The 18,480-nt window shown below is 42.5% G+C and overlaps 1 protein-coding gene across 10 annotated transcripts in view; it reads right to left on the bottom strand.

The window, feature by feature from the left end:
• The window catches only part of LOC119133937 (RNA-binding protein Musashi homolog 2), a 187,196-nt gene that overhangs the window by 88,192 nt on the left and 80,524 nt on the right, over nt 1-18,480 (bottom strand). For all 10 annotated transcript variants that reach the window (XM_037270257.1, XM_037270260.1, XM_037270261.1 and 7 more), the window contains exon 7: nt 7,374-7,422. In XM_037270257.1, the coding sequence (XP_037126152.1) occupies nt 7,374-7,422 (49 nt within the window). The remainder of the gene's footprint in view (nt 1-7,373; nt 7,423-18,480) is intronic.

Raw genomic sequence — 18,480 nt, 5'->3', positions numbered from 1 at the left:
AGAACGAAAGCGGCTTTTGAATAGGGACCCCGCTTGATTCAATTGCACTGATGTCTTTCTGCAAGGCACTCAGTTTGAAGAGCAATGCAGGGAAAAAAAAAGGAATAACAAAAAAAAAAATGTAAGAAAGGCGAAATTGCTGTCCCTCGTCCCTTTAATCTAAGATTAGATGCTTGGACTACTGGTGATGTAATCTCTCTTTGAGAGGTGATTGCTGGGGCTCAGCTGGTGATTGCAATTTTCAGCCTAACCACCGTTGCACTTGGAGCTCACACACAAATTCAGGGCACATTCAGGTGAACGTGACGTTGACAGCAATCAGTAACATCATGAGGATCAGTTGCCCGGTCAAAATACTATTGACTTTAGACTTAGCCCAATTTAGTATCTACTCAAAAATTAAATCCCAAAATAGAGCTGCAGAATTCATATTTGTAATGGCAGATGTTTGATTCCCATTTTGATTATTAGATTGTGCATGAGCAATTTATCTTGTGACTGATCGTGAAAGTCGTTGCTCGTTCACTAAGAAAATATGATATTTCAGCGGAGCGTGGATTTGTTGACATGATTGCTAAACTGCCTCAAAGAAAACGACCCGTTTATTTTCTGTATTCCACCTGCCTGACAAATTAGCTATTTGCGTGTAGTTATTTTGAACAACAACTCAAACGGGTGCAAAGGAAATCACGTTCCTATTAACAATGTTGGAACTAAACTATTCATCATTCTGAGAGAAGGGTCTCTCTCTCTCTAAACACAGACTACACCACCAGAAGAAGCTTCATTAACAATAATGCATACATGTCTTGATTTACACATCACGCCCTTTTTCAACTTAGATTGTCATTTCAACCAAGCCAATGCGACTAGTCGAGTTTAATGTTTGAGTGTGTGAGCATATTTTCCGGGGCAGTCGATGTTAACTTGTATTTTGCAGGTCAATCTCACAGGAGGTTTAACCTTGGTAAATCCACTATTAGGTGCTCGGAGAATGATGATGCAAGCAGCAGATCCTCCCCAACGCTTTCACTTTCTAAAAGCATCCGGCAGGTCACAAAGGGAGAAGCTATAGGGGTATTACAAGGTCAAAGGCTGGCTCACTCTCAATATGATGACAATTTCAAGATGGTATTTTCATTTCCTGAAGAGACCCATTCTTCTTGGCAGCTTCGGCTGAAAATGTTGACTTTTGCTTACTTTTCCTTGGCTTGCGAATGTACGCGGCGTGGATCATAATAAAGATATTCATAGCATAAATTCTAATCAATTGTGCTTTTTAACACCTACACAAAACAGATCACTCCTCCAATACACACATGTGCCTTTCATTTTGTCCTTCAAATGTCTTCTGGGGTGCAGCTGTGTGGCGAAGCAATGGGAGCAGCTGATGTTTTTAATGGCACATGCTTTGTGTCTCCTGGTGGTGAGATAAACATGGGGAAGAGATTAAAACCCCAGGCTTTCTTCCACAATCTCCTGCCTCCATCCTCCGTCCCGGGCAGTGGTCAGAGCTAAATCTCATTCAAAAGCGGGCGCTCCCGGACTATGAGGTGTGGCATACTGGATGCACATAATAGACCAACTGTGCTGGGGACATACACAAGTCGATTCTTAAAATACACACAATGCAGCAAGTGGGAACGACACGTTTAAAGATGCATTCGCACTTGCATCATTTACTCAAAAATCAATTTCCCCTCTTGGTTTGTTTGGTCAAGTTCAATTCTCACGAGTGGACCTAATCAACGACTGTTTGGAACCGTACCAAGATGATGGTGCGGTTGTGATTAGAAATGGATCTGAGCTTGATTTGATCCAACTAGCTCATCAACGAATCAGGTCATTCGCAGATTGAAGCACATGTATGCAGTTAGCATGTTGACAACAGGTGATAAAGTCAAGGGAGCAGCAGGTTGTTTTATGAGGAAATAGACATGTTTTAAAAGTTATTCAGAAAACCATTTTGGCTTTGTGTTTTAATAGTTCTGTGTTCCCTCACTAGTCTGTATATCAAAGCTTCTTTGTGAGGGTTTTAGTGTGTGACAAGAGCGAAAGGACCGTGGAGTTGCAAAGCCATCAAGTCATTCCGACCAGAGAAAATGACCAATACTGTGAAAGCATCCCAAGTCTGCCGTTTGCGAATGCGGACACGCTACAAGCTAGCGGGCCAGAAGCTGATGAGCTGGAGCAGTTATTAAGAGTGGCGAAACACATCATTTCCTGTGTCGCTGTGATTATGCCATGGTGGGAAGCCCCCGGGTGGAGCTAGATCTATAGTGTATCATTAGCTCCGCCATTGAAATGACATTCACACTTCATTGACTGTGTGAAGGTGAGTCATTTCAACACAGACCAAGCGAGCTGACAAGAGAAGATGCAAAGATCACGGCTTCTCCTGAACACCACTTCAGTCAGTTAAGGCTCGCACCAAATCGAGCAAATCGAAAAGACTCCGTGGAATCAGCAAAGCCATATACACAGTACTCAGAGCAAAGAGCAGTGGCCATCTGCAAACACGACAAGTCCAGTGGAACCGGCAGGGATTGAGTTTGTTTAGAAAGAGATTGCCAGTGGAGGATATTCACAATCAAAGTGGACCTTGTGGACTTGCTTGTGAAAAGATACTGCGTTTGAGCTCCCTCCAAATTGGTTTTGTGCTCTTGTCATGATAACAGCGCCCGGCCATTTGCTGGCACGACTACTTGGGTGAGAATTGGTTAACTTGTCTTTCTCTCTTGGAGGAAATTCATCTCTTAAGTTGTGCCATCTTTACAACTCAAATGAGCCATCTCCGTCTCTTGCCTGAACAAAAAGAAGACATTATCAAACCTCTCTCTCTCTCTCTCTCTCTCTCTCTCTCTCTCTCTCTCTCTCTCTCCCTTAGTATCCATTTGGTAAACAGCCTGTGTCCTGCAGCAGTAATCACGGGGTATTTTTTTGAGGGATTTGCAGGCTGGCTAGGAGGCATCCGCTGGAGTGATCTCTAATTGCTAGAAGCGGAGGCCGAGGTCGCCTGGTGCTCTTTTGAAGCCATCGGCAGCAGTTTGCAGCCAGTGGAGTTAGCGGGGGGAGGCTCCCCATTGAGGCACTTGCCTTTTTCTTTATATCCTCCTCCTCCTCTCCTCACCGTGACATCATTATACTTCTCCTTGGTCTCACTCTGCCTTCTTTCCACTTTCTTCCTTCGACTTGCCATTTCTTTTCGCACAGCACGCTTTCCTTGTCCGCATTCGGCCCGTTTCCCTCCGCTCCTCCACAGTCAATGAGCCAGCAATCATTTTGCAGCCAGACATCCTCTGCTCAGTCGGCCATGTTCAATCCCTAACACCGGTGGCTGATGAGGCATTGTGGTGACGTCAAACGCCAAGGCTTTTCTGGGAACAACAACAGTTCACCCTGCTTCCTGGGTTGCTGGACTCGTACTGTGGCAGACTTGCTATAATGAATTGAAGATGCCATAGAGATGAAAGATAATGAAGGCAATTACGATTTTACTTCTCACCCAGTGCGGCAAAATCTTAGTCAAATACTCATGGTACAGTATAATAACACAATGGGCAAGAACGAGTAAATATTACTTTGATATTGCCAGATACTAGTTTGGAGTAGAGATTCAATTGCATCAAAATGTCACATGGTGACTTAAGCAAGACTTTGGAAATAAACCTATAACTGTCCAAAATTTTATTGGTAAACCATAAGCTGTTTGAGCCCGACGCAGGATCAGTAGCACTCCCCTATAAAATACACACCATCAAACAGTTTTGGATTGTTTGGAAGGCAGCTCGCTCAGTGTGACATTGACTTCTCCCTGCCAACTTCACACTGGGAGCTGCACTTGCAAGCTTTTCTGCCAATTCAGGTAAAGAGATTACAGACACACACCATGCGGTCTTCTGTTCCTCTGCCAGGTGGAAAAACAGCCCTTACAAAAGTGTGTGTGTGTGTGTGTGTGTGTGTGCGTAATACACAAATTAATGTAGTCCTCAGACAATGCCATCAATCCTTTTCTTCTCCAGGAACATTTTTTTTTCTAATATGCACGACACTAATCCAAATGTTTATCCTGGTCCCCAAATCTGCTGCACATTACTGGCACTTGCATCATTAAAAGCAAAGAAGGAATTTAGCTAACAATCAATCACATAATTAAGGCTACACTAATGGCTGCTGTCTGCATGCTAACTTCTACTCAGCAATATTTAGGAAACTTACACATGGATTTCATCACTCTTCACATTGGTGCAATTAAAAAAAAAGAGGGGGTAACGTGGAAATAAACAGAGGTGTCATATTTAATATTTTATCTCACACCTTTGGAGTAAGTAAATGAAGTCAAGGTCTTGAGGAAACGGTCAGCATTTAGCAAGCTTTTATTGGATTATCTTGCTGCAGAGATTTAAACCAATCCATTGCCTACACATAATGTATGTCTTTCTCTCAACACTGCCAGAAAAAGTAGTCACATTATCTTGTTTCATAGTCACATAACATTTTGAGCCCACCAAATGCTGTATTTAAATCCATTTCCAACTCATGTGTGTCCAGTCCCAAAACATTTGTTCATATCATATTTATATTTACGTCATCTTTCTCAGCTCCATCCACACATCCCTATTTTACGTCTTGCGACAAAATGAGTTTCAGGAGAAAGGAGAAGGTGGAATGAAGGCGGAGCAATGAGGGTACTGCGGTAAAACATGGAACAATGATTGCCCTCTGGCATCAACCCCCGGACGGTCCAAGCTGCTCACCCAAGACATTGAAGTCGTCCACAATGAACGGCTGCTGAGGCAAGAGCGGCTTTGGAGAGTTCAATTTCCAACACAATCGGCAGTATTCTACTCCTTTAAATGCCAAGGAGATGGTGCTCTACACGCGCCTTTGTTGGGGGCTTTGCTTATGGCGATTGTCCTCTAAGCAGGAGACACGGCGGGAGAAAGAGAAGAGGTGCTAAAGTCGGGCAGGGTGTGGACCAAAAGAGAGGAAAAAGACTGCAGGAGATAGTGAGTCAAAGAGAACAAAATGGGAAATATAGACAATGGCTGGCCTTCGTTTGTTCGTTCGCTTGGACCGCCTCTCAGGGACCGTCTGAAGGACAATGCTGCTACTATTGGAGTGTGACGTTTGTCCTCTATCCCATTCCGCAGACAAATCACTCCAACAATCAGGTGTCAATCATGCGTCTTCTTCCCACATTGACTCCATCACATTAAACTCAACTTTCCACAATTCAATTTTTTTCCTCAACCTTTGCAGAGGTTCTTTTGCTCTGACAGTTTTTAGACTAATCATAATTTAAGGTTATGATTAGGATAACATGAAAAAATACGCTTCATTGTATTTACAATTATATGTACAAAAAACATATTGGTGAACTGTAGGAAGTTGTTTATATCAGCACAATGATGGATAGAAATGAGCTATTGCTGATCTTTTTTTTTTTTTACATACTGCAGCAGATGCTGGAATTATTTTTTCATGACTCAATCTGTAGGATAAAAATCTACACAGGTGGGAAATTGATTTGGACTGCAGGAAGCTAGCCGTGCAGTCAGTGGACCAAGATACTGGTTTCACTTATATTTAATGCCCTTTCTTTTGTGGTCATGGAGCAGTTGAGTCATTAATATTACACAGCCACACCAGTGGCACTGATGAATTATTAAAATATTCTTATGGGTCTGTAATATTGAATGCGTTTCATCTTGGAGACCTGTTGTCTCAGCGCTAAATGTCTACTCTTTCAAATTCCCACTGGAACAAAAAATCAGAATGCTATTAAGAGAACCAGTGAGCGAAGAAACTAACTGCACCTGCCTCCTGCCTCATCGTCACACTCAATATAAATACTGCTGTTGTCGTCAAAAAAAAAAAAATACTAAGGAGGGGTTTCTCTCCGTCATTGTATTCATTTCAAGGGCATTTTGCTGCCCAAAGGCAAATGTCCAACAAAGTCCCAGAGTGTCCTCACTCTCTCACTAAAGGCTGCCGATACCGCGGACAGGGGAGAAGGAGAAGAGGGAGAAAACGCCTTCGTCTCAAAGACCCCACACTGAGTCCTGTCATGACAGATCAAAATCCCCTCAAAGCCATAGATCACTTCCACTATAGTTCACATGTTCCACACTTGGAAACTGTTTACCAGGCTCAAAGAGAGTTTGTCTGCACAGCATACTCACACAGACACAGAGGAGAAAAAGAGCGGGTGGGAGAGACTGGAAATGCACACCATCAAGACAGCAAGGAACATTGCTGGGTCATGTTCTACTTTCTATTGTAAAAAGCCACATTTTAAAGTGCATGGCGCTAGGATGCCAATAGTCCCAGGTGTGCTGTAGTCTACGGGTCGTTCTCAGAAAGCGTGGTCCCACAGAGCACGTCGTTATTTTACTCCCTTTACAATCAATCGCTGGATTTCACTGTTCGCAATAAGTCAAACGCTTTCCACTGTCCATAATGTTAGATTATGATATTATGATAAAATATTGCGGGGGAGATAAGTTAAATTCTTGATGTAGAATTTCTATAAGCTGCTCCTATTGTTATAGAAACTTCCACTAAACCGGAAGTTCAGTAGGTTTGCTGCAAAATACATCGTTAATATTTATTAAAAAAAATCGTTTTCGGACTAATATTTTCCTCAATATGGCCCAGTTCAGTGTGACGGAGTTATGGACTAACAAAAAAAACTGACTGATGTGACAGAAAAGCCTGCATCCCTCTCTTGCGAAAATACCTGTCAGTGGCTGTTCACTACTCACACACACTGATCGAGACGGACAGAAAGAGACAGACACACACACGCACACACGCACACACACACACTAAGAGAGCGAGGCACGCTGTTACTTTGAAGTTCCCCTAACAGCCAATAGAAGCGGCCCGATAAACGACAGCCCTATGTGTGGTAACCAGTGGTTATATCCAGCCTTTAAGTGGGCTGTTTGGTTTAAACACACAGTGCTGGCTTAGGGCGCAAAGAGGAAACCTGTCTTTGGAAAGTCCTCTGCTTGAGAGAGAAATGTTTCCTCATCTAAAGATAAGGCGCCGATGAGCGTGCGATAAAGTCAGTGCTTCTCCTGGCTGTTATCTGACACTGTTATCTGCCTGCACAGCACCCACCATCTCGCAATCTTACACCCTTTAAGCACATCTCGAAACACGCAAACACGGCGAACTGCGCACATACGCACAGGCAAATGCTGGAACATTGGAAACACTGTGCCGTCGTATTGATCAGTTTGACACACGCGCTCTCATTGCTCAACAGATGAGACACCTAATGTCACGTGAAAAGGAACTGTTCTGCGTTATCGCACAAGGAAAGGACACAAACTGACTGCATTTTTGGTTTGCTGTGTACTCACCTCTATGTCTGTTTGTAGTCTTATCAAACATAAGCATGGCGTCATCAACCTGAAAGAGAAGAGAGAAGAAGTCTTTATTTAGTAAGTGTGTTGGGTCATCTCATGATCATTTCATTCCGTTTAATTAGCATCAGATAAAATGACAAGTAACAACTGCGGCATTGTCACCCAGACACCGTCTCCCCTTCTGATTCCGTGGCGAAGTGAAAAGTGGCAGAAAATGACAATAATGACAAGCGCCGAGGAAAATGGAGAACTGTTTGGACAATTTGTTTGATGAACACCAATGTCCATTCTTGGGGAAGGAGACGGATAAATGCATTACGCTAAGCAAAAGTGAGACAAATGGCCATCCGTCGTCATCTCGCAGGCGCGGCAGCAGGAGCATCCACCGTAATATCATCCCTCATCATGTCCAATAAAGCCACACACAGATAGTCAGCCTGCATTTTTCCTTCACACAGACAACCTGTGATTTTTATATCTTTGAAGAACTGCTTTAAAAACACAGTGAGGCATGCTCATTCACTCCGTAATTTTGTCTTCGGGGGAATATAAAAAGGACAGAGAGCTTGGGAACAGTGGCAGACAGGGGAGGAAAAAAAACACACACACCGCTGGCTTCCTGGTTATGGTTTCGAGGTAAGTGTAACGATGTACCTCCAAGGCTTTATGCCGTGCGCACAAGCCTGTGTCTGTGTTTTTCATGGGAGGCTTTGGGAGAAGATGGGACGAGACAAGAATAGGGGTCTCACTCAAGCAGAACTGTCTGATTGGATAAAAAACGAGTCCCTGGCAGCCAGGCAGCCTCGCACTGGCACGTTGCTCTTGCCACACTCTCGCTGCACATTTGGCACAGATGTTGACGTTGCCAGGCAAGATGCTGGCATGGCGTGTGGAACCTGCTGATTTTCTGCATAACTCACCAACCACATTCATAACAAATGTGAAGGTAACTCTCATTTGAGGAAAGTGGCTAATACATCAATCATAGGTGAATATACAGGGTCCGGCAAAATGATCTGACACATTTGTAGGTTTAATAAAATGCAAATGAATTAAAGAAAGAAAAAAGTTTTGTATTATTTTCGAAAATTACATATGCCATTTTGTTTTGTTTGATTTTATTTTCGTTTCGAATAATATTATTTTGGTCTTACCGCTGCCACATTTTCTGGAGTTCTGGCGGTGCGAGGTCCGCCGGTTTATTTTCGTTTCAATGCTGATCCACTGGCTCTGAAGTTAGTAACCCATAACAAGATCGTGTTTCGAGCAGGTACGGGATCATGTCTACCAAGTCTGAAGCGCAAACGGAACACTCGTTGTGTTGCAGTTACAGATTCGTTCTTGATAAACGTTTCCACAATGAAAGCGCGATGCTCACCGGTCCAATTCATGTTAGCAACTGAAACGAAACATAATAACATTATTCGAAAACTAAACGAAAATGAAATGAAACGAAACAAAATGGCATTATATGTACTTTTAGAAAATAATAAAAAACTTTTTTTAATTTATTTGCATTTTATTAAACCTACAAATGTGTCAGATCATTTTGCCGGACCCTGTAAATGTTGCTATATTTTGCTCAATGAGTATCACCGATATATGCAATTCCATACACAGACATACTATATATATATATACACCAAGGAACAATTATTGAAATTAAGTTCACCAGTTTAGAAAAAACAGGGTAGCCACGACAAACAAATATAATGATAGACCAAACTTTAAAGTTTAGCTACCTGTGAGAAATAAACACATGATTAATAATTATATGATGGGACAATATAAAATGACTTGGTATAAAAGGACAACAAAAATACACTCAGAGTTACACATTTTTCACTCCTAAACACCAGATAAGGTTTGACATTCCATCGGAAATTGTAGTCTGTTCATCAACTACATTAAACATTTGCATGCTATTTTTCAACTTGATGCTGACAGAAAGTGCTACTATTAAATTTCACTGCGGTGAAATCAGACAGGCTGCTTGAATTACGTAACCGCCCGACACTATCAACAACCAGGCGGCCTTGATATAAGTCAACATTGCACTATTTCTGCTGCTACAAATACTATTGAATTCATTGGGAGCCCAAGGCAGACAGCTGAAGAGAGATCTTTTAAAGGAAGTACGTATATCATATAAATGTTTGATGCTGTGACATTATTAAAAGAAAACCATCCTGTCATACAAGGAACACTGATTCATTCAAAGCATTGATAGGCATTTTAACGGAGAATGTGCACATGGTGTGAGGGTCACACGAGCAGGTCGTGCAACGTGGCCTCTCGCTCTCTTTGTCACTCTCCCGTTCGCTCTTTCCAGCACCAGCAGACTCTATAGAACCATCTCCAGTGCTCGAGGGCTTTTCAATGTAGTTATTCAAGCAGAACACAACTGTGTGCCTCCATCTGATAGAAGGTTAAGGACCTCTTCGCTGCTCACAAAAAAGCCCGCCTCACAGAGGTGAGGCCAGTCTCACCTCAGGGAAGAAATCTTTCTCTGTCGTCCTCCTCCTCCTTCACTTTCACTCTTTCCTTTTCTCCTGGCTTGGTGAAAAGAAAGGTTCAAAGGATAATGGCTGGCTTATCACTATGTAAAAGGGGAAAGGGAACTCCAGCAAAGTAGCTGGCCTTTTGTGACAATGAAGAAAAGAGCAGTCTATTTGGCGGTGGTATATGCACTGGAGCCATCCATGACCACTTAAAAAATGGAGAGTGCAGTTGAGGGGGCAGGAGGCCAGGCAGCTCTTTAACTAAACCTGCAGCAAATAACACATCCAAACAAGGCCAACAGGTGAAGAGAAGACAGGAGACACCGACTGGCTTCTTGAAACTTAAGCGAAATTTGAACACAAACCCAACAAATCAATTCTGCTGTGGCCGCGAAAGCCGACCTTGTATGATACAAAAGTGGCAAATGTGGAGGCATCCAATGCTGGAGGCACATCTTTCAAAAGGGGACTAATCTGGATTTTGAGGAAGGAGTCGGGAATACTTTTGATTGTCCCGCAATTCCACTCCAACTTCAATATAAAAATGTAAACCAGGAATCAAAACAATACATGTAGTTTTAGTTCAAAGGGACTTTTTCCATTTGTGGCCAATAGTTTGTGACTGATTAATTATCAACACTACGGTTGCTTACAGAAACCATTTGGCCACCTCATCATAACACTAGAATATGATTAAATTTTCAATCTGATGAAACCTAATAGCTCAAAGCTAATGATTTGCAATCTGCCCATTTTCTGTTTTGAAACACCCCCCTGTCCTAGAATTGTCCCCGCTGTCTGCTAATGTGTGTCTCACCAATCCCATTCGTCAGGAGTCCGCTATTTTGCTTTGCCTTGATGTGTTCCATTCCCATCTGTGTCTTACCTCCGTTTATGTGTCTGTGAATCAATTGTTTGCTCTTACCATATTTGCTGTCCCAACAATACAATTTTGTTCACGTGAGAAATTGGTTAGTGTGGCTATGGTGGTTCTTGAAAAAGTGCATAAGAACTTGGAAATAAATCCACGACAAAAGACAAATAAATGATGATTTGTTAAAAAAAAAAAAAAAAAGGGTTGGGAGAGATGAATTATGTATCAAAGGACAAAGGCATCAATAAGGGCTAATATGATATGTTTGGATTGGAAAACAGCAGACCTGCCAGGTGACAGGGAGAGATTTAAGAGCTCTGGAAATGAATTATGACAGCGATTTAGATAGGTGTCAACCGCACATTTACATTCAACTCATGGCAGGAAAGCGAGCAGAGGAGCTTTTCTGCAATTTGTGGTTGACACCTATATGGATGATATCTGATGCTAAAGAAAGTCAGGTCATAACCACATAAGGTGACCTTTGTGTTAATGTTTTGAGCTGCCACGTCACAGAGCGTTGTGCTGCTCGTTTTGGACACGGCAAGGTCTAGTTCAAAACATATCACCTGGGGTAACTTTGTCTCTTTGATTCAAAAACCACATCTTTACCGCACAGCATTGATGATTTGATAAGCATCCATCTTCCTTGGGACTCACTGAGCAGGGGAGTAGTTCCCCAGATTCCCTTTGGGATTAGCTGTTCCATAGGTTTTCAAGGGGGGGGGGTGTTAAGAAAAACTCCCTACAGAGCTCAATGAAGTATCACATCATTAGCATCATTATGACAAATAAGGGTCATGGTCAAGGAGAAGGCTCAGCTGGCACTACCCCTTCATCAACACTCCCTTTGCAGAGTAGATCATCTCCTATTCTATTTCAGTGATGACAATTAAGAGAGAAATGATAGCAGCCCAGTGACAATGGACAAATTTGCAACAACCCTTTCAATTGTTCTTTTGTAGAGGGGGAGTCTATGTCACTGTCAGAGGCGGTTGAATTGCACACAGAGCTGCCTGCATCCACGCTTGAGTGCTCTTACAAGTGCTTGTTTCACAAAGAGTAGAGGGCAACATTTGTGCTTCCTTTCAGCTTTTGTAATTACACATTTAGGAGAGGGGGCTCTTAATTGTTAGCCTATGGGTGGCTTTCGGTCATGTGACAAAGAACCCGCGCTGCAGAGGAATATACTGGATGGTTAAGGAAATAGAAGGTGCTCTGCTGATCAGCTCCTTGGACTGCATTACACACACTAGAGACGAAGCATCTGCAACTCTACAATCCCCGTGACTTTTCTACAGGGGCACTATTAGCTGTGATCTGACCAGCTGTCTAGTTATGGTGTATGGAAACAGATATTTGCAGCTTCCAAGCCGTGTGGCTGACTCCTCCCACCCGTCTCATTGCTGCTCGGCTCGTTCCATCTGGATGAACCACTCTGAAATAACAGTCGCTGCTTGACGCGCAAGTTTTGATTGGATTTGATAGTTTCCCAGGAAAGCTCCAATGTGTCTTTAAAAGTTAGATTTAGGGAGTGTTTGCAATTTCTGATCGCGCCAAACTGGGGCGCCCGTTATCTTACGTTGTTACGTTTAAAAACACTTATACGTCATTACAAACCATATTATTAAGTCAATCTAGAATATTAAGTATGTTTTGCTTTAATGAAAACTATCCAAAAAAATCTGCCGTTTTCTAGCTCTGATGCTAATTTCTGCGTATATATTAACTATATAGAGCGTGCTCTGAACGTCAACACTTATTCAAACAAGTTTCCTTCATGTTGACATTAACAAAATGGCTTGAGAGAAACACTCGAGGAGGACAATTTCTCAAATGTGTCACCATTACATATTTATGAGGTCCCCTGCTCTGCATCCAAGGAGGTCGCTATGGTGATGTAAAGTGATGCGCTTGCGGAGAGCTTCTGCAGATCCAAACGCGGAGGCTCTGTGCGGCTCACAGACCAGCGAATGCACAATTCAAAAAAGCCAATCATGCTAAGGGCACATACACCAATGGATTGCTATCAAAGAAACATGATGTTTTTGCCATCATTTTGGCAATTTTCCTAATGGATAGTTTCATGGAAAAAAATGTGTCAGAAAGCATGTATCAAACAGGCTGACAGCTGATGGCTCAAAGACTCCATCAAGTACACTCTTGTCAGTGCTTTGGCTCATGTTTGAAAATGCTCGTTTAAAACTACCTCTGACCCTTTAATAGAAATTTGAACATCACTTTGAAGGTCACACCTTCCTGAATGAATGGGACCCCAAGTATGATGCGGTGCTTAGTCCCACGTTTGGCCTTCCACAGTCATATCCACATACTTGAACTCCATATGTTTGAGGATGTTGGCCTTGGCCTTGTCCATCAATCTTCTTGTCTTCCTTTTCCAGGCTACAGGAACTTGCCATTATGGAGTCATTTTATGAATAGGGCCCTCTGCTACTCTCTCACCGAGTGCCTCCTCTTTCTGTCAGAATAGAGTATGCCTGCAAGCCACCTACAAACTACAGTGCCGGCCGGTGCTTTCCCTCATTCTCCCGTGTGAAAGCTCAGCCAGGGAAATATTTTGCTTTCAAGCTAAAATAGTATTTGGAGAGGTGAGCAATCCTTAAGCCCCAGAGCAAACAGTTTAACACAGAGGACCTATTTAAAATGATTTTCTTCCTCCCTGCAAAGCCGATCAGATTTTTCTCATGTGCGCACAAGTGCGCACGTATACGTGCACATATTTGCAGTAGATTTCACAAAATGATGCGCTTAATGTAAAAATAGCTACAGGCGGAAATGCGGAAGAGGCAATAAAGGTCAAAAGATACGATGATATGTTCAGGGACTGTGTGTAAAAATATTGAAGTTCTTTACATGATTTGTTGCTTAAGCACAATGAAAAATGAAAAAGAAATCTGCCCTTTTCTCTTCGACGAAAAGGAACAATTGTCTGGAAATAAAACAAGTCTGGAAGAGAGCATTCAATTCTAGGTGGTTTGCTCTTTTTTTGAAAGTTGTGAATCTAAATGTGGCCTTGAATCAAGAGAGGTGGCTCCGGCTTCCTCCGTCAGCGCTGAGATTACTCGAGAGCAGAAATGACGTGTTTTTATTGTGCCTTTTGCAGCTGGCTTTGAACCACCAGTTATTTAACTGTATCGGTGAGGCAATGGAAATGACTCACTGGCAGCTGGTGTCGAGGTTTAGATGACGTGCAAATCAACAGGTGAACATGGAGTGATCTGCTGGTCGGACAAAAATCACATTTATTTTCTATACAATGGTCACTATTGCTAGTGCTTCACTTACATTAGGACATTTCAATGATTTGTCATTTCTCCCAAGATTTGAAGAGACTGAGCACTCATAGAAAACTTTTCATCTGTTCATACAAAACACTTTCATCTGTTATTTGGTGATAGCCTGTCTCTCTTTGTCAGCACAACTATGGGAGGCCCGATTTGAATATGGTTACACATCCCTCTATTTATTAAAGCTTGGATTAACATGACAGGAAGTTTTGTCTGGGGGCTCTTTAAGATGGCTCAGAGAGGCAATCTGGTGACAGTAATAGGATCCAGCTAATATACTTGACTGATGCTCCTTTCCCAGTGTTATAAAGCAGAACAATGGGAGTCGGGTTCTGGGAGTGAATACATTGTGTTTGGTAATAGTGTGTGTATCCATGTGTGTATTTGGAGGACTAATCAGCCAGAATACCATCACTTAGCAAATATACGGGCTGAGGACATAAAAATACTAAAAGGTCACAGAGCAATTCCATCAGGACATCTATTCTACAATTAACTGAATAGACAAAGGATCTGACGTTGCAGAGTGCAAGAGGAATATTTTAGCTCTGTGTCTCTGAGTTAGTAGAGATTTGTTAAAGGTTGCCTTTGAATATATGGAAATTGTTCGAATTGTCTTTCTTTTTCTATGCCGTTTGATTCACAAAGAAAATTAATTACTGGGGACATTTAAAAGGATAAACTGCCCAACTTTATTTTCATTGTTGCGGCGCATTGCGGCAAAAAAGCTTGCCTTCAGTTACCATTTGAAAAAAGAATTCACAATTCATTTGTAGACAGGATGTATACAATATATTCATTTTCTATTCATTTTAGGTAATAGTCATCTGCAAAGGTTGAATAGCAAACCTATTAATGGCTTTATCTAGTACCGTATTTTTCGGACTACAAGTCGCTCCGGAATATATACGTCGCATCAGCCATAAAATGCACAATGAAGTGCAAAAAAACATATGAGTCGCACCGGAGTATGAGTCGCATTTTGGGGGAAATTTATTCGACAAAATCCAACACCAAGAACAGACATGAACGAGCAACAACAGGCTAAACGATACGGTATGCTAACGTGACATAAACACAAACGAAGAGCTGAGAACGGGCCTGATGTAACATTAACAGTTATCCAAATAACTACAACATAAATAACACCTTTATCAAATCATCTGTCACTCCAAATCATTAAATCCATCGATCGTCCTTTATGTCGTGTGTGTGTCGCGCCGCTGACGTCGAAGCAGTTCAAATTATTCCACAGGCCCATATAATTATAAACAATTTTATCAAACAATCTCTGTCACTCCAAGCCATTAAATCCCATGATCGAATCCTTTGTCCTTTATGTAAACAACCGCCGCATGTGCGCCGGTGACGTCAGTTACAGTTCAAATTGCAGTAATCCCTTGCTACATCGCGGTTCGTTTATCGCGGTTTCACTACATCGCGGATTTTTGAATTTTGAAGATTTGTGAATAATTTCACATATGTCGCTCCTGATTATAAGTCCCCCCCACCCAAACTATGAAAAAAAACGTGACTTATAGTCTGAAAAATACAGTAATTATATGAAATTCAGTGACTTGGCAATTTTAGTCATGTGTGACATTTGTGACCTTCATTATAATGCAATTTAAATATTTGAACAAATAAAATACCCACAGAGGTTCCATAGTTAGATGTTGGAACAACATTGGTGCATCATTTCATGGGCGGCACTGAACTTGACTTGCCAAAATAAATTCAGTCCCAACAAACAAAAAGTTTCACATCACATAGAGAAGAGACTTGGGAGTGGGGTTAGCAGATCAAATCGGCATCTGTTTCACAGATAGAAGGGAATCTGTGCATCTCCCCCTAACCTCTCAATACTAATTAACAATCTACTGATAGCGGCCAAATGCCAACAGTCATTAGCGCCCACACCAAGCAAGAACACAGATGTAGATGTGCATGCACTCAATTGTAGACATGTGGCCATCCGGACCAAACCATCTGTGGATAAGATATGAGATGACAAAATGTCTATTCCCAAACCCTAGCAGGAAACAGGGAGCCATTGTGCAATCTGATCTGTCGTTGGAATGGTGGCACCGTTTAACACGTGGCTCGCACTTAAGCTTAAAGAAATGGATGACAACTTCAATTTCGGGATAGCATTGGACCTCTGACTCGTTCACCCATAGCGCAATTTGCATGCGCTCAAGCAGCGTGCACAGTAAACGGATCTGACAGTTATCTTTGATTTTATTTACAAAGCGATTTCGGCAGCGGCTACATCTGAAAAGATCCGCCAACCGCTTGAGTTCCTGGTGCGATTTCTCTCTGGCTGAATCTGTCACCGTGCGCCTTGGTGACAGGGTCAGATAGAGAGAGCAAAGTGGTGAGAGGTGTGACAGTGTGAGCAGATGAGGGTCACTCCGTGTGGAGGCCCTCAGCATGACACCCATCACGGCTACCCAGACAGACGCCAAATAATGCCACCCACAATGGCTCTGCATGGGAGGGAGCCCAGAAACCATATGGAGGCCAGAAGCCAATGCACCCGCCAGGAGAAGACTGACATTTCAGTCTGGCAGTTGTTCATCAAACTGAGCAGTCATTAATGTCCATTAACCAAATATTTAATGATTGTGCAAAGTGCCAATCACATAACCGTGGTTACACAACTTCGTTGCCCGTATTCTACGATGTCATCCGCTCTCAGGAGCGCACTTAAATTTGTCTCGCCTTCCCGCCTCCATTTTATGACAGTGACACACATCTTGCTCTGATCACTATGTCAACACGCAGCTCGCAGGAAGGCAGCCCATCTGCAACGCGCACTTCATACCAACAGATTGAACGACGCGCGCTTTAAGCAGGTTTTCCGACAAAATCAGACCGCCTTCACCTGACAAGGTAACATGGTGCAAGCCGGCTTCCGTAACAGCTACCCGTATACAGGCCGTCCTCCCGGGCCAGACTGTGGAATTTACGAGCAGCAGGTAGGAGATCAAAGCTGGTGCTGACAGACTTGGCAAACACAAAGATTTATTCAACTCATCACTGTTTTCTTGGTGGCGCTCCGTCCATGATGGCGGTTTATTAGTTGTCAGTGGGCCAGGTCGGAGGCTCTGCGGTTGTCCGCCGCCGGATTCAAACTTCTACAGGCGACGTGATGACAGGATACGAGGCACTCTGTGGTTACAGCGTGGAATTCCAATGTCAATGGCACTGGCCGCTGCCATCTCCCCCTCTCGCTCTCGTTTGTCATCTCTCCTCCCTCCCCTCTCCCCTAGTGTTTGTCAGGGCCGGTGATTAGCTGTCACCCTCTGCACAAGCAGATAACACCCCACACAGCCTGTTTCCCCTCTGGGAGCATGCACAGACGTAAAACGCACAAATAAAAGCACAAGTGTGTGTGTGTACACGCATGCGCACTTGATAAAATAAAAATAGTATCATCTGCTTTGTATTCCTTTAGTGAAATGCACTTATCCGTAACGTCTGCGGTAACTGGATGCTATTTAGATCTTATCAATCTTGACTGTGATTAATGTTCTGTGCGTCGATTCTAATTGCAATTCCTTTCTTTTCAACAAATCTAAGATGCAATAAACAGTTTGTTGGCAACGTTACTCTGCATCTTTCTGAGCGCAATTTGAGTTGGCTGCAAGAGCTGATTTTGAGACATTATGACTTGGCATTCGCCAACCCAGCTGCAGCTGTTGAATTGCCATCGCCGCATAATTCTTGCTCAACTGCTTTTTTCCTGCTGGTTAAACTTCAAGGGCTACTTCAATAGTTCTCACAATCTTGGGACACGGTTGCTCTCTTGACAAGCTTAGTTCAAATTGTTATTCCTCACAATTTCAGTCGGAATAAAAATCATGGACATTTTGCAAGGACTATTAATGCAGCAGTTAATATATCTTCAAGCTGCAGAGGTTTGGTGAGATCACTTCTTTCTCGCACTCCATAACATTGCTTTATCATATTTATAGCATTTGCCTTAGGTTGAAGACTACTTTTGAGTCATTTATCAAAAAAATCACCATGTGGCTTGGTTGGCAAAAGTAAAGAAAAGGTATAACCAAAACGCAAGAGGTGTTAAAATGTGCCAGGTCTGGGAGAGTCATTTAAAATTTTCAACGGGTTGGGTGATGTTGGCTATTTCCAAATCAAATGTGCAGAGCCAGACAACATTCTACCTCAGTGGCAGGTGCCGCAGCAGCTGGACATGGTGCATAAGGATGAATGATCTTTTATTTATTTAGCTTTTAATGAAATGAATGGATGCATATCAAGTCATCTAGGAAAGCTGAAACAGATTAACTGGTTATATTTAGAGTTAGTTAACTTGTGCCCTACTCCATTATTTTCAGCAACTGGTGGAGACCGTAGTGAGTGTCCTTGATTAACAACCTGATCTCATGGAGTAA

Source organism: Syngnathus acus, chromosome 14 (genome assembly GCF_901709675.1).
Source record: "Syngnathus acus chromosome 14, fSynAcu1.2, whole genome shotgun sequence".
In the NCBI taxonomy this organism is placed as follows: domain Eukaryota; kingdom Metazoa; phylum Chordata; class Actinopteri; order Syngnathiformes; family Syngnathidae; genus Syngnathus; species Syngnathus acus.
Note: the sequence above shows the minus strand (reverse complement) of the source record. Positions and strands in the feature narration are given on the sequence as shown.